Source organism: Salvia hispanica, chromosome 2 (assembly GCF_029641045.1).
Source record: "Salvia hispanica isolate PSC_SH4W2 chromosome 2, Shi_PSC_v1, whole genome shotgun sequence".
NCBI lineage: Eukaryota > Viridiplantae > Streptophyta > Magnoliopsida > Lamiales > Lamiaceae > Salvia > Salvia hispanica.
The window spans coordinates 31,202,691-31,219,007 of record NC_142693.1 but is presented as its reverse complement, the minus strand read 5'-3'; the positions used below and the strand labels follow the sequence as shown (position 1 = coordinate 31,219,007).

Genomic DNA, 16,317 nt, shown 5'->3' with positions numbered 1-16,317 from the left:
ATTAAAAAATTAATAATCAAACTAATTAGTTGATTATTCGATTAAAGAATTAACTCAAATCCCTAACCGTAGTAGCTTGTATTGAAAGTTGGGTGACTGGGTCGGATTATTTTCATATGGAGCTCCAGCTCATTCTGTTCAAATGGATTCAATAACATATTAGGTCAACTATATGACATTGATGTACAGGTAAATAATGACTAAAAGAGGAAACTAAATTTTAATGATGGATAAAAAACAGTCCTATGAGAAAAGAGGAGATGAATTAAATGATGAATCAATTAAAGTCATATGAGAAAAAAGTCATAGGGTATAAGAGGGGATGAATTTGGTTTGGACGGTAAAGAGTAAAGACGAATCACAATAAACACCACTACCAGTATACTACACTTTCATATGTTCATTATTAACAATTCATTTTTTTTAGATAATTTTTTTAAATCATAATTTTTTATTAACTCCTTATAAATTTAGCATTGTTCTATATTATGATGATATATTTCATATGATTCTTTTGTAACTAGCGACTTTATAACGACGAAAAGTACAAAAGTCACAAAAAATTCCATCAAAATTTTAATTGTGTAGATTTAGAACAATCGAGAAATATATAAAAGTTATGATTAAATTAACAAGTTTTAAAAGTTCAGACGTCGATCAAAAATTACTATAATTTAAGTAAAATTTTTACTAACATTTAAAATTATAGCCATCTACTAATAACATGATTAATACATTAATAAATTTTCTTTTCATTTTTTTATCACTTGTATATACTCAAATTTACATTAAAATTAAGCCAGCTAGCAAATAGCTATAAAAGATACTCCATATTCAATATAAAGGGTTTCAAGATCCTCCAAAAACCCACACTCAACAATGGAACTCGAATCCGGCCCACCACCGCCGCCGCCGCCTTCCTCCCGAATCAGCCGCCTCAACATCTACGTCGCCAAATCCCGCGTGGGCAAGCACTTCAAGCTCACCGAGCGCCGCACCTCCTTCACCACCGAGCTCCGCGCCGGCACCGCCACATTCATCACCATGGCCTACATCCTCGCCGTCAACGCCGCCATCCTCTCCGACTCCGGCGGTACCTGCTCCATCTCCGACTGCACCCCCCTCGGCCCCAAATCCAATCCCCCCGACCCCTCCTGCAAATTCCACCCCATCAACCCCGGCTACGCCGCCTGCCTCGACAAAACCCGCAAAGACCTCATCGTCGCCACCGCCGCCTCCTCCCTCATCGGCTCCGCCATCATGGGCCTCCTCGCCAACCTCCCCCTCGCCCTCGCCCCCGGCATGGGCGCCAACGCCTACTTCTCCTACACCGTCGTCGGCTTCCACGGCTCCGGCTCCCTCTCCTACCAATCCGCCTTAGCCGCCGTCTTCATCGAAGGCCTCATCTTCCTCTTCCTCTCCGCCCTCGGCCTCCGCTCCAAACTCGCTAAACTCATCCCCAAACCCGTCCGAATCTCCTCCTCCGCCGGCATCGGCCTTTTACTCGCCTTCATCGGCTTGCAGAGCAACCCCGGCATCGGCCTCGCCGCCTTCAGCCCCTCCACATTGGTCACCCTCGGCGGCTGCGCCGCCGCCGACAAGGTCGCGGTCGCCCCCGTCGAAACCCTAGCCAACGGCACCGTCGCTTTAATCCCCGGTGGCGCCGTCTCCGGCGACATCCTCTGCCTCCACGGCCGCATGCAGAGCGCCACCCTCTGGCTCGCCGTCGCCGGATTCATCATCATCGCCTATTGCATGAAGAAAAACATCAAGGGAGCTATGATCTACGGGATCATCTTTGTCACAGCGGTTTCCTGGCTCAGAAACACCAGTGTCACTGTGTTTCCAAGCACGGAAACCGGTGACATCAGCTTTGACTACTTTAAAAAAGTAGTTGACTTTCATGGAATTCAGAGCACCGCTGGAGCTCTGAATTTCAAGAGTGCCTCCAGCGCCGTTTCTGGGAGGCGCTGGCGACGTTCTTGTACGTCGACATTCTCTCCACCACCGGGATGCTACACTCGTTAGCGAGCTTCGCCGGGTTCGGGGAAGGGCGCGGCGGGTTCGAGGGGGAGTACATGGCGTTCGTGTCGGACGCGGCGGCGACCGTGGTGGGGTCGGTGCTGGGGACGTCGCCGGTGACGGCGTTCGTGGAGTCGTCGGCGGGGATAAGGGAGGGGGGGAGGACGGGGCTGACGGCGCTGACGGTGGCGGGGTACTTCATGGTGGCGTTCTTCTTCACGCCGCTGCTGGCGTCGATACCAGCGTGGGCGGTGGGGCCGCCGCTGATAGTGGTGGGGGTGATGATGATGAGGGCGGCGGCGGAGGTGGAGTGGGGGGATATGGGGCAGGCCATTCCGGCGTTCGTGACGTTGATGTTGATGCCGTTGACGTATTCGATTCCCTATGGTTTGATCGAGGGATTGGGACTTATATAGTGTTGCATTTGGGGGATTGGATTTTGGAATTCTTGCAAAGATTTTGGGGCGGAAAGGCAAATACCGATAATGCCGGGGTTAAAGAAGAGGTGGTTTGATAAATGTTGTTCAGTGCTGCTTAAAATTAGTCTTGCTCTCCTTTTACAAAAATAATCTGTTTTGTCAACCTCAATTTATAGTAGATAAACACAAATTTATCACCATTGGAACACATCTCAGAGAGGCAAATTGTTATTACATTCAGCAAACATATTTAATTTAAAAATCCAAAAAATATCTCTTGCTCTCTCGGTGAAAGCTGAAAAAGTTCTTTCTTATTTTCCCATTTCTGAATTCTTATCTGTATTTCAGATCAATCATCTTACCATTTCAATTTGGTCAACTTAAGCATTACAGACTGGGTTCTCATAGTAATGACAAAGTGAAATGAGGTATAATAACACAAGCCTCAAATATTTACCAAACTAAACAATATAAAAATCATAGAGTGAAGTCCAGCTTTAAATGAAATTAACACATAACTTGAAACTTGCAATCTCATCTTTCATTTTATTATGCTTCTTATCTCATCAACCTTGAAGTTCCAGATTGTTTTATGGAATTTCAAGCAGCAAGATTATGTAGCAATTTTTCACATTGAAAAGAATAAAGTAGAACAATCATGACTACAATACACAATATATTGATAAAATTATTATCATCAGTCACGAACCCTTTAATCCTTATACTGAAGAGTTTCAGATCAGAAATATACTCAAGAACATGGAGCTAGAATCATCTTTCCACCTATAATCAGCTACACAAAAATGACTCTAACAAAAATTTCTCAAGATCATGCTCTTGTCAATTTGCGGTCTCCATGGAGCCAAAGTTGCGTGCTCAAACAGAAAACTAATAAATACCTTTAAATACTTGAAAACAATCGAATTGAATTCAATCATCCGGTTTAAGTTAAGCTCCATTTCTCCCTGCCGCATAGCGGTACTCAACTTCCTGCTCTGGCATTGGATGTGAATGTGCCATCTCCTGCATCATTTGAGGCTGACTTCCATGTCGTGCAAACTGATTCGCATTACCTTGTTGTGTATGCTGAGTTGGATAACCTTGTTGTGCATTCTGATTTGCATAACCCTGTTCTGTATGCTGATTCCCGTAACTCTGTTGAGCATACTGATTCCCAGAAGTCTGTTGTGTATTCTGATTCCCAGAAGTCTGTTGAGCATACTGATTTGCAGAAGTCTGTTGAGCATACTGATTTGCATTAGACGTCTGCCGAGGATTAGCTGCTTGCCAAGGCAATGCCGGTGGTCTCCCCCCTTGTTCCGCCATTGCAGGGGGCCTTTCTGCACTTGATGGACCTCGTGGTCCTTGATAAGGACTCTGGTGTGTAAAGTTGAAAATATTCTCAATTTCCACCCGCCGACCCAGTCCATCAAAAACACCCAAGACAAATTCCTTCAGCAAAGGCGTAGTTCCAATTCCCTGAGTCATCATCTCTCTCAGCAGATTGGGAGTGGCATCAAAATTACCTTCCTGAACAAGGCCCCTTATCACAATATCATAGGTCATGACATCAGGCTTTGGTTCTCTCTCAGTAATTTTCGACAGAATTGGTAAACAATCAGAAGCTTTTCCCTTCTCAATTATGAAAGCAAACCACTTATTCGCGTAAGGAGGGATAATCCTCAAACCCGACTCAGCCATCTCTGTGAACTTCTGAATCACCTTCTCGACCCTGTCTACCTTAATGTACGCATCAATCAACGTCCTAAATGTATTAACATCAGGGACTAATGACTTCTCCAACAGCTGCTTATAGTACTGATCTGCTTCATCCATCATCTCAAGCTCACAGAATCTCGTAATTATATTGTTATAGCCAGCCACATCCATATAAAAAGGCTTCGACTTGGCTCCCTTACCCGTCCTCTTGAAAACATCCTTCGCCTTTTCAACATCCCCTTCCTTGAAGCACTCATTAACCATCATACTGATAGTATCCGAATTCACTGCTTGGAAAGTAGGCGGTGTGTGATCATCCAACATGCCATGAAACAACTCCCAAGCTTCATCTTTTTTCCCGTGCTTCAATAGCGTCTCCAGCAGCACATTTCGCGTAGCAGGCACCATCCTATACTCCCTAGCCATTAATTCCCGGTAAGACTCCATCGCCTCCTTTGTCCTTCCCTGCTTAAAGAACCAATCCATGAACGTCGCATTCACCACCCCATCATACACCGTACACCGCTCCTTCAACTCATCAAAGAACTCATTAGCCTTCTCTAAATTCCCCAAATTCAAGAAACCTAGAATCACATTGTTGTAAACGAGAGAATCCGCACCGTGGCCCTTGTGCAACATCTCGCGAAGCGAAGACACAGCGTCATCCATCCGCCCGGCGTTGACCAGCCCCTTCGTCAGGTGGCGATAGGTAACAGCCGAGGGGCAAAAGGGAGCGTTTTCTAGAATCTCTTTGCAGACTTCCAGCGCCAAATCGACCTCTTTCGATTCACAGTGAGCCGCAATTAGGTAATTATAGGAAATAATGCTGGGTACAATACCCGCCTGGCGGAAGAAGTAGTGGAAGAGGGCTTTGGCGTCGTCGTAGCGCTTGGCGCGGCACATCGCGGCGACAATGGCGTTGCAGGTGAAGACGGTGGGGCGGACGCGCTGGAAAACGGCTTGGCGGGCGACGTAGGAGGCGGAGTCGAGATCGTAGGCGCGGATGAGAGACTGGACGCGGTTGTGGAGGTTGAGGCGGGGGCCGACGAGAGCTGAGGTCGAATCGGGGAGGCGAGCTCTGTCGGCGGCATCGGCGGCGGAGGGGGGAGGGGTTTGGGGGTTGGGGCGGAGGGCGTAGAGAGGCGGCTCGATCCGGAGCCTGCGCTTGCGGCGGCGGCGTTCGGCGGCGGCTTCCTCTGCGGAGGAGAATCCGTAGGAGCGCTGCGAGATGAAGGAGGAATTTTCCACGGGTTGGGGCTGGGAGTGTTGAGCGGCGGCGGAGAACTGATTGGGGGTGAAATTGGTGGTAGGATTCGGCGGAGGAGGAGAATTGGGGATAGGGCTATCACTATTGGGGAAGGGGGAAGGGAAGGGGTAAGGATTGGAGGAATACCGGCGGACAGAGCGGCGGAGGAAGAGGCGGAGGAGGCTCATGGCGGTGGAGATTGTGTGTTGTGTATAAACCCTAATTGGACGGGAAATGGGGGAGGGTTTTAGAGGGTGTAATTATACAATGTCTTAATGCAATTGAATATTTTTCTCTTATATTTTTTATTTCTCCATTTAATTGATTTCAAAAATTACATTATTATTCATTGATAAGCTAATTATTTGATGATATTAATTACACTCAATCAACCTCTTTACAATTCATAAAAATTTTCAAAACAAAAATCTTGAATTCAATATTGTGTTGGAGGGTATAGATATACACTAGTGATGTTGTTGGTCTCCTAGCCAAGAACAAACTATATCCCCAAATGAAGTTTGTCTTAGCAAATGTTGGAATTCCATCAAATCACCACTAGATTTCTTCATCTCCACCAAATGGTATGAAGGGCCAATTCCATATATCTCCACATCAATGGACAAGCCCTCTCTCTTGGTACCTTCACTAGACCCGTCGAGCTTGAACGACCCGCGCTCCTTCTTCATCAGTTTGAACCCCGACTCCCGTGCCACATCCTCAAGCTTCGACACGATGCAAGAAGCTGACCTTGTTGATGTGAACCGGACATCATCCTTCTGGTCGCGGCTCACAAACAAACCGGACAGGTCAAATCCACTTGAGAGAGATATGATGTCAAACGCATTCAGATTATCCGGTCTTGCAAGCTCCGTAGCATCATCAAGCCCTAAAGGCCTTGCAACAACGCCCGTTTCTACAGTAGTAGCCGGCTTTTCCACGCATAACCCTGCCTTGAACCACGGATGCTCCATGATTTCTGCAGCTGAGATCCTCGTTTCGGGGTTGGGATCAAGAATCTTAGACAAGAGCCTCCTCACTTGAGGAGAGAACCAATGAGGACATTTGTAACTACCCTTGGCTATCTTGCGATACATATCCATGAGATTCTTGCAGTAGAATGGAAGATGGCCAGCGAGCATCACGAACAGTATCACCCCGCACGACCAGATGTCGGATTTGGCCCCATCGTACCCTTTCCTCGTTATAACCTCAGGAGCAACATAGGCAGGAGTCCCACACGTTGTGTGAAGCAAGCCATCTTGTCGTTTGGACTCTGCGACCGCGCTTAGACCAAAATCCGACACCTTCAAGTTCCCTTCGTCGTCCAGAAGCAGATTCTCTGGCTTCAAATCACGGTGATAGACGCCTCTGCTGTGGCAAAAGACAACAGCACCCATCAACTGCTGGAAGTATTTTCTCGCGGTTTCTTCCTTGAGTCTGCATTTGGCGACCTTCTTGAAAAGCTCGCCCCCTTTGGCATACTCCATCACAAAGTATATCTTGGTCTTGGTGGCCATCACTTCCTCGAGATGCATGATGTTCGGGTGTCTGACACGATTCATGACAGATATCTCGCGTTTGATCTGCTTCACGAGCCCGATTTTCATTACTTTTTGTTTATTAATACACTTAAGCGCCACACCCTGTCCTGTTACAAGATTCCTGCCATAGTAAACTTTTGCAAAAGAACCTTGGCCTAACATCCTCCCCACTTCATATTTCTTCATCAATATGTTCTCCTTGGTATCCATTTTCGACAAACACGAAACTGCAACACAGCAGTTTCGTATCCCCTCTTGTTCAAATCATCAACACAGACAACTCAATGTTCTTGCAGTTTCATACCCAACCATTTGAGGGAAAATAAAGCTGTAATCCTCAGCAAGAACATTCATCTTTCAGCATTCCAAGAGGGTTTGAATATCCTTGAAGACTAAGGAGAACATCTACATCAAAAAAAACATTAGTATTATTTTGTGACCATATAATCCCCAAACAAGCATTCTGCAAATCCAAAACCAATATGCAGAATTTGTAGGGTGAAATCATCTAAAAAGAAGATCTTTTGTTGACCCATTGAACACTATTGCTATTTTCTTGCAATACATTTGCAAAATATTATACAATCAAATTAGGCATAATTGATCACAAGGGGCACAACTTATTGAAATCTATTCAAAAGTATCCATATACATGCAATAATCTAAAATGAATCTCCCATTGAGACAGAGATTTGCAGTAAATGGAAGAAAACATAGAATGGGTTGTTGGGAAATGCGAAAAAAATGATACCTTGATGAAGATTGAAGCAGGGAGCGCTTCGGGTCTGTTAGATCCAAAGCCACAGGAGGGAAAAGATTGTATTGTTGAGGTGAACACATTTTTTTGCGGTTGTTGGTATATAAATTAAAAACTAACTATTTAAGGAATGTATCTATGTTTGTTTATAGTATGTTGTCATAAACCAAACGAGGTCTAATTTAAGTTGCAAAGTTGGGTCATCATAAAAAAAAGATAAATGACCAAATCACTTTGAATTTTGAACAAATTTGATTCATTTCGTAATTTTAAAAATCAACCGCAAAACCATGAATTTTAATTTTTGCTTAGTTTTCTCACGTCATCCAATTTAAGTGAAATTGTATGTAATGTGACATTTGAAAATATTCTACAAGGACAAGACCACCTTTGCATGTGTGCCAAATCAACAATATATTATACTAAATAGAAAATATATTTCATCATGAACAAATTAAGAAAAATGTTAAAATACATAGTTTTTACAACTGATTTTAATATTGTAGATGACAATTTTTTTTTTCTAGGGAACTTTAATCATCCAATAAAAGGGGTATTTTTTTTTAATTCCCACGAAGGGAGTGACACATGTCTGTGATGCGTCTCTGCAATTGAAGCGCATGTCCCTGATGCGTCTCTACGCATGTGACTTATGCGTCGCTTAAAAAAATACTTTTTTTTTGAAAGACGCATGAGTCTCATGCGTTTTTATGAAAGACGGATGTAGCTCATGCGTTTCTTGACGAGAAAAAAAAAGAAGTGTTTTTTTAAGCGACGCATAAGTCACATACGTCTTATAGAGACACATCACGGACATGCATCACTCCCTTTGTGGGAATTAAAAAAACACCACCCCTTCTATTGAATGATTAAAGTTCCCTAGAAAAAAAAAAGAATTTTCTCTATTGTGGACAGAGAATAATTTAAACAAAATTCATGATATTTTTGAAAATTCACACTAAATGAATAATTTCTTCTTTAGACAAAAAAAAAACAATATTTTTAATTTGCCATCCTCACTTATCTCTCCAATTATATTCCCTCCCCACAAGGTTCCATCCTCTTCATATAATTTTTTTGCATATTCAAAACCGAAAACGAGAGAGAGGAGGTATATATACATATATACAGCACTGCATATAAAAGCAACAACTAGAGGTGAAAAATCGGCCATAAACTATACATCTGAGACTGATGAAATGAGTATACACTTTGTACACACTGCAGAATATTTTTCCCTTTGCATCCAAAAAATATGAGACATTCAAGGACAGAAACACATCAGATAGGAGGAGGAGAAGGATATGCAATGCTGAGCCCTTAACTACAACACATGTACAAAGGATGTCGACAAGAGGTGCCGTGTCAGTATATGGTGTCGATAGTCAGCTTCCGCTTCGGAGGTGTTTTCTCCACAACCTGTTTCTGCAAGTCCATGAAGGTCGAACCTCTGTTGGCAAACAATCTCCGCAAATTGATCACAGAAAGCTCGTTAAAGCTAGCAACGGCTAGGTCAGCTTGCCCCAGTTGATACCTGGATTAAACTGAACATCATGAGCATGTCGAACAGAAAATGATTCTCGAGTTGCACAAAGTTATTAAAATGATGCAAATTGCTGGCATATCTAAATAGCATAGAGACAAATTTGTGGGTCACATACGCTGGGTGGGTTCCGATTAAAGCTACAGCCATCATGGTGCAATTATGAGCAGCTGTTATTCCCCGGGGGTCATCCTCGAATACAACACACTTTGCAGGTTTTCTGTCCAACTGCAACAATTTTAAGGTAAATAGGAGGGTTGAAATCTTAGAGAGCTGTGTTCGCACCAGCTTAAATATTCCCGTATGGAATATGTTAAAGTATTTTTGTTTTCTTAATCAGCAGAATTCCTAGACAAAAAATGCAGCTGAATGTACCTTAACAGATGCTGAAAGGAATCTATGGGCTAGGGAATCCATGCCGTCTTCCTCCGACACCACTGCCTGCAACTCCAAAACGGATACTTGAACTTTGATAACCAAGTAATGATCATGCATTTTAATCTAATGCATATCAGTTCAAGAGGTCATATAAATTTGGAGTGAGGTGTCATTTTCTCGATTTCCAGGTACAACATGCGGCCTAAAGGAAAGCATCTACATGTGAGACTAAATCCACACTTGTCCCGATAAACTAGAACTATGATTTGAACCAGATCAAGCTACGATGTACATGAAAGATCATACACAATGTTAATCAACATTGGACAGTGGCCAAGAGAAGAATATATTGAGCACTGTCGTAAAAGAACACTGTTAACACACATCCGTCCATAATTCGAATTTGCAAGTAAAAGCATATCTGTTAGCATCTTTGTTCCAGCGTTCAAGCATATACACAAACACATACACATTAACATGCACACACAGTCAGAGAGAGAGAGAGACCTGGAAATAATTTTTCAGGCCCATCCTTTCTAAAGTGTCAACCATGTTCTTACGGTCAAGACCTGAAACAACTGCACAAGGGATGCGAGATGTAGACAGAGCATCTAACCATTCCTTTAGACCTTCCACAGGTTCTGAAAACTAAAGAGAGGATACAGGAATTAATTGAAGTACTATATAAGAAAGCAAAGCACACAAATAAAAGTTATTGATCATCCTACTTTTACAAGGTTGTCATAATATAACTGAGAGAGCCTGGACTTCAGTCTATCTACATCATCGTCAGCCTGTTCCCAGCGCAATACCTATATTTTGTCGTAGAAAGATTCAGGACTTTGGTGGAGGAATTGAAACTTCAACAAAGTGCTAATTAATCTTTTTGCATAGACAAGCTTATGAAAACCTCCTTATGATGCTTCCAATAGACAATAGAATAACCTAAAGTAGCAGGCAATGGATTATTATACAGCATATTTCAGTCTGTAATAACTATTCATGCTTTGTGAGAATACCAAATAAGAACCCCCAACCCCAACTCCCCCCCCCCCCCCAAAATAAAAGAAGAAGATTAACATGCAAGACTGGCTGGATAGTTCAATTTTCGACCATTTGAAGCTTTTTATTAACTTAATCACCCAAAACAATGTTATAGAACTTATCCAAACACCCACACATCCCCACCGTTCTCTCCTTGCATAAACAAGGAAATGCAGACAACGAGAGAATGAACGTCTGAAATGTCTATAAATGCCAATTCATGGATTCACTGCCCTAGTCAGTATAGAGAGCATATAATGTATAGATGTAATGATTCTTCAATACCCAGTCAAATTAGAATATTATGCATACATTACGTCTTATTAAAAGCTGTTAATGACGAGAAAGAGCACATTAAATATCATCTTTAGACTCAGACCTTGCTTAGAACATGATCGGCACCAGTATAAAGCAAAAATCTTTGTATATTGTCATCATTAGGAATCTCCTTACCTGCAAAATAAGTGTTTTTTCTCAAATATATAGGAATGCACAAAAACCTAGTCGAGCTACATAAAGGCATCATTTCCTAATAAGGGGGCATCAAATCAAAGCACAGATTTTCCCTACTGGATATGCTAAATAGTTAAAACCATGAAATAAAAATGTCCTCAGTCATAACTAACCCTTGACCATCTTAGAAGCTCGGAACATTTTTATTTGTATGTATAATTAGTAGTGAACTTACAATACCTCAAACTTAATGGAGCTCTTCTTGCCTTCAATCCATACATTATAGAAAAAATCAATACCAAACCAAAAAATAATTTTCTGCAAGCATACATCCACTAGGCTACTTTAAAAGAAACATATTTGATATTTCACGTAACATCAAATAAGCAACTCCTTTTAGCAACCAAAGTTATGGTCCATTGAAGCCAATGCTATAGTAGCACCAGCACTAGATATCTGTAAACCATCACGACATAGCTCAGTGAAAAAGTTAATTTCCTAGCCGATACAACTAGGAAATCATTGCTATATCCTGAATTAAAGCATATAAGCAAGTTCGTTTACTATAAATGAAAAGGCTACATTCTTTATTCAAATTCATTGTGGTTATTACCACAAAGCTCATGTTGGATATTCCTATGTGCTAATATATCTAGTTGTTCAAGCACTTATCATGCATACATCCTAGGGATTGCTTCCAACTGTAAGTCAAGCACTCTAGTTTTTACACGTAAGAATCTGACACTAACGACAAAATAACTAAATAAGCAACTGTTATCTCAACTACAGACCGCTACTATGGGCCTGTCTTTCTAAACCTAAATCCACAACAATGAGAAATTAACCCAACCCAAGTCAAATGCCCTCACCTTCTTCAGATGCAAGTTGTTCCCAAGCACGCAATTTTAAGGCCTGGGTATCTGCCTGTAAAGAACCGATATATATTCAGTACAAATACATCCAATCTCCATAGTTAAAGCTGTACTATGTACAAAAGAATGCCATTCAAGTTAGAGGTCAAATACACATGATTATAACCAAAAGTTTACCACAACATCCCAAGAGAATATGAGGCCATAGGCTTCATCAGGCTTCATAGCATAGCGAATTCGTTGGAGGAAACCTTCTTGCATTCTATCATTTAAAAAATCCTAGTATGACACCAACAATACAAACCCATCAATTTTCAGTAACTGATTATCTGCTTGCTGATTTCCAAGAAAAGTGAATTGTAGAGAATAAGATGTGATGACAAATATACACCTAAAAACCTACCACATCAACTTTAAGGGGACCTTCAGGTCTAAATGTCTCAAAACCTTCACCATATTCTGCTCCAATTACCTGAAGAATTCAGCAAAATTAGTCCCCTGAGATATTAAAAACTTCATAATCAATCAATTTTGTCAGAATAAAATCCATGAATTAATTAAAATTCTCCAAATTCTCAGAAGTGATAATTCAAATTCAAATAAATTATAAAATCAACAAAAAAACTCAAATATACAGCTCAAAAACCTATAATTACTAAAAATTCTCCCCCAATTCTTCATTTCATGAAGCAATAAACTGCAAATTCGATGGAACTACGCGAACTGAAAACTAAAAGAATTAAGGGGGAACGGAAAAAGAGCAGAAATCACCTCCTCCATGAAAATCTTGTTAGGTAAATTGGGGAACCCGTCGAGCTGCCCATTTTCATCCGACCCGAAAGCGTTCGTAACCACTAGGGATTTACACCGGCGATGCTGCTCTTCCGCTGCGCTTGAGCGATTTAATCTCTGGCAACGACAGATTAAAAAGAGGCGAATGATTACGAAGAAACAAGTTAAAATAATAAATAGGAATTAGGGGGGAAGAAGAAGAGAGTACCGAGAATGTGAGTTTAGATGAGGGGGATGGAGAGAGAGGGGAGGCGGGAGTGACAGGTAGCAGAGAACGAGTGGTGAAGCTCATCGCATTCTCCATTTTTGGAAGGCAATCGAGCTCTGGAAGAGTCGTTAAAATACAGGTGATTAATTTATTATTTTGGGCCTTATTTTGATATTTAATAATTGGGCTTCTTTTTCTTTCTTTGTTTTGGGTATATAAATTTTGAACTTTATGAATATTCCATTTACTCGTATGGAGTATTATTTTTTCAATTTAATTTTAATTTAATATTTTTATGGATTGTGAAATTAGGTTAAAGCTTGTTCAAGTAGTAAGTGGTTTAAAATGAAATATTAAATCATAAAATTTCAAATTTTTCTCCAAAACAAATCTGGAAATAACAGAGGCAAGATTATACAACCAATTATGTTACACAATTAATACTTGGAAAAATCCCAAGAAACACTCAACATAGTAAAAAACAAAGAAGTAGTAGAAACATTAGTACTATGATTTACTCTTTTTCTTGGATTGCTTTGTAGGAATAGGCACTTGAATAAACCCAAATTTCTTCCTCTGCATGAAGTATTGTTTCTGCACATTCCCTTCTCCTCCTCCACCACCACTAGCCCTGCTCTGCTCCCTCAGCATCTGGCTCAGCGACACGTGCTGCCTCGTCATCACCTCGTCTTCCACCACCACCTTCCTACTGCTCACCAAGAAATCCGAGGACCTGCTCTGGTCCTCGAATTTCTCTGTAACAGGTGGAGGTGGCCGCTGAAGGCCACCCCCAGTGTCGATGAACTTGAGCTGGTCCGCCTGCTTAGCCTTCTGGGATAGGGATTTGAATTCCTCGAAGGAGAGCGTGATCCCATCGCAGATGTTTGATGACGGATGGTGGTTGGTGGTGTTGGCTCGGGCGAGGGCGATGGCCTCCACGGCCTTGGCCGCGTCCTCCATCTTCTTGGCAGCGTGGAGCCTCATCTCGGCCATCCGGATGCAGTCCTTGGTGCGGTCTATTTCGGCCATTGCCTCCATGACCTCGTGCCTGATGTGTTTACATGTTCAACGCACAATATTAACTACTTTCTCCGTCCGCGATTAATTATGCTACTTTTACTCGCTTAGGTTTAAGAAATAGTATAGAAAGATAGTAAATGAAAAATGTTGGTAGACTTTGTGTCTTACTTATATTAATTTTATAATAAATATGAGTGAAATGAGTTAGTGAAACACAAAGTCCATTTATTAAATGAGACAGTTCTTAGTAATTGGATGCGAAGACGGAGTATAAATCTAGATTTTATTATGATAGAATATAAATTGTCCTTAAACTATGCAAATATCAAACGCGATCCTCATTTTTTAAAAATATTCATAGACTGGTCTAACATTTAATGTAATATCGCTAAAAACAAGTCATTTTTTACTATTTCGTAACTTTTTGCGCTTTTGGAAATAGTGGAAAATGACTTTTAGCGATATTACATCAAAGGTTCAATTAAATTTCTAGCTCTTTCTTTTATTATTATCTGTATTTTCCGCAGTAAGTTAATAGACGATGACAAGAATTCCTAACAGTACCTCGAGGCCTCAGTCATCTTTTTAAACTGCTCAGCCTCGAATGAGGTCGCTTCCTGCTTGTTGTTTGACACGGTTAGAGAGACTTCGCGGTGGTGGTGGTGGTGGTAATTCTCTTGCATTTGAATCTTGGTTGCCTTGTGAAGCATGATTTGATCTTTTCTTAGATTCTTGTTGAGGGATTCAACCGAGGCTTGGATTGCGGCCAGATCAACTGACGTTCGGCTCAGGTTGAGCTTTGCCTGGTTCAGCTGCTCGCGGAGCATGAGGCCGGGCGAGGGCCATGTCGGGCTCTGGTCGTGGCGGAGGTCCGGGTTTAGGTCGGGGCTGTCGGGGATGAGATTCAGTTTGAGGCCTTCCACGAACCTCTTTGCAGACTCGAGCTCTTTCAAGACGTTGAGTGTTTGCTGCTCTTTCATTATAAGATCCCTCTCCAGTTGCATTGCATGCTCTTCGATCTTCTCCACATCGAAAACCTCAATCATGTTAGTCACACACTCACGAGGATCATACATCGATATAACTAGAGAACTGAAATCACTATATAAGTGTATAAGTGACTTGTTATTAGAGTGGGTCAGCGATTGTAGGCGGAGGTTGTAGCTCACCAAGTATTATATATAGAACGAAACAAAAAGATGACTAGCTCAACAATATATCCGAGCTTTAAATATGAAATGCTAATGAGTCAAATTTTCTATCACTAGTTGGTTTTGTTGTCCTGCTCTACTAACATAGGCCACACTAGTCTAAGGTGTATCAATTTTTTCTTTTTATCATTTTGTCACATTTCTATACTCCTTATAGTTGTGTATACATGTCTCACATTTTTTTTGTCAGTCATTACATGTACAAGTAGGAATTTATTTTTTACTATTAGGTAAATTGCCTCAACTAGGATTTACACTCTACTAGGTTTCCATTTACTTTTCTTTACATTTCTCTAAACCTGAGCATAGTCAAAATGTGACGGATATTTGCGGCCAGATTGAGTATATCCTTGGTCTTCTCTAATTTTCTATGATGGAGATGTAGCAATTAATTCATTCTTGGGGGGAAAATTTTTTAATGGAAACTTCAATGCGAGCTAAACTATTTCTCAAGAATGATCATAGTTTCTCTTTTTCAATCATCCAAGATGATAAAAAATCATGTCACATTTTAGTCCACCTATATAAATATAACTGTATTTCCTACACAAACACTCCAAACCATCACATTTCAAGTATTAAAAGAAGAAGGGAGAAAAGAAGCAATTACATTGGGCGGAGCAGCTAAGTGAGGAGGAATCCAATGGCCGCTGCCGCCGAAGTGGTCGACGGCCTCCTTAACGGACTCGAACGGCGGTGAAGTGTCAATTTCCACCCGGGCGGGGTCGATGATATTTTTGGTCTCGGCGGATTCCGCCATATATATGGGATGGTTTTGAGAGTGAGGAACTTGGAATTCAGAGAAATGGAATGTTCGTAGATATATGGAGAAAGTTGTGATTATTGGTACTGGAATAAATGAAAGTGAGCATAATTGCAATCATGGTGTTTTGGGGTAAAACAAGGGACCATGTTTAAAGGGAAGATAAATTATGAGTCTCTCACTTTCCATATTGTACCAAGGTTGGATAAAGTGAAAAAAAAAAATGAAAAAGAGAAATTCTTGGACCATTTGCTTTTAGAAAGATTAGAAATTTACTAATGTACTAGGGTAGATGTTATATGTGGTCCAGAGGTATTGTCACATGG

At 41.4% G+C, this 16,317-nt stretch overlaps 4 protein-coding genes and 1 pseudogene across 5 annotated transcripts; 1 reads left to right on the top strand and 4 right to left on the bottom strand.

Moving 5' to 3' along the window:
• Window positions 1-879: 879 nt before the first annotated feature.
• Window positions 880-2,656, top strand: LOC125207259 (adenine/guanine permease AZG1 pseudogene; annotated as a pseudogene).
• A 444-nt stretch (window positions 2,657-3,100) lies between these two features.
• GRP23 (glutamine-rich protein 23) lies at window positions 3,101-5,656 on the bottom strand. Its single transcript, XM_048099395.2, has one exon. The coding sequence runs from the start codon at window positions 5,592-5,594 to the stop codon at window positions 3,390-3,392; it is 2,205 nt and encodes a 734-aa protein (XP_047955352.1). The 5' UTR covers window positions 5,595-5,656; the 3' UTR covers window positions 3,101-3,389.
• Window positions 5,657-5,722: 66 nt separating this feature from the next.
• On the bottom strand, window positions 5,723-7,782 carry LOC125212055 (CBL-interacting protein kinase 18-like). The gene is made up of 2 exons (XM_048112093.2): window positions 7,702-7,782; window positions 5,723-7,355 (listed from the first exon to the last, which is right to left on the bottom strand). The coding sequence occupies exon 2, from the start codon at window positions 7,158-7,160 to the stop codon at window positions 5,874-5,876; it is 1,287 nt and encodes a 428-aa protein (XP_047968050.1). The 5' UTR covers window positions 7,161-7,355; window positions 7,702-7,782; the 3' UTR covers window positions 5,723-5,873.
• Window positions 7,783-8,866: 1,084 nt separating this feature from the next.
• LOC125211253 (Haloacid dehalogenase-like hydrolase (HAD) superfamily protein) lies at window positions 8,867-13,151 on the bottom strand. The gene is made up of 11 exons (XM_048111012.2): window positions 12,998-13,151; window positions 12,769-12,906; window positions 12,401-12,469; window positions 12,175-12,276; window positions 11,995-12,049; window positions 11,052-11,125; window positions 10,357-10,440; window positions 10,136-10,276; window positions 9,626-9,691; window positions 9,369-9,478; window positions 8,867-9,241 (listed from the first exon to the last, which is right to left on the bottom strand). The coding sequence occupies exons 1-11, from the start codon at window positions 13,091-13,093 to the stop codon at window positions 9,073-9,075; spliced, it is 1,104 nt and encodes a 367-aa protein (XP_047966969.1). The 5' UTR covers window positions 13,094-13,151; the 3' UTR covers window positions 8,867-9,072.
• A 185-nt stretch (window positions 13,152-13,336) lies between these two features.
• LOC125209647 (WEB family protein At2g40480-like) lies at window positions 13,337-16,090 on the bottom strand. Of its 2 annotated transcripts, none has more exons than XM_048109241.2 (3): window positions 15,839-16,090; window positions 14,582-15,036; window positions 13,337-14,045 (listed from the first exon to the last, which is right to left on the bottom strand). In XM_048109241.2, exons 1-3 carry the CDS (start codon window positions 15,986-15,988, stop codon window positions 13,505-13,507), a joined length of 1,146 nt encoding a protein of 381 aa, XP_047965198.1. In that variant the 5' UTR covers window positions 15,989-16,090; the 3' UTR covers window positions 13,337-13,504. The 2 variants fall into 2 exon arrangements, with proteins under 2 accessions (XP_047965198.1, XP_047965194.1); XM_048109237.2 differs by having other exon boundaries at window positions 14,582-15,039; window positions 15,839-16,081.
• Between the last annotated feature and the right edge of the window lie 227 nt (window positions 16,091-16,317).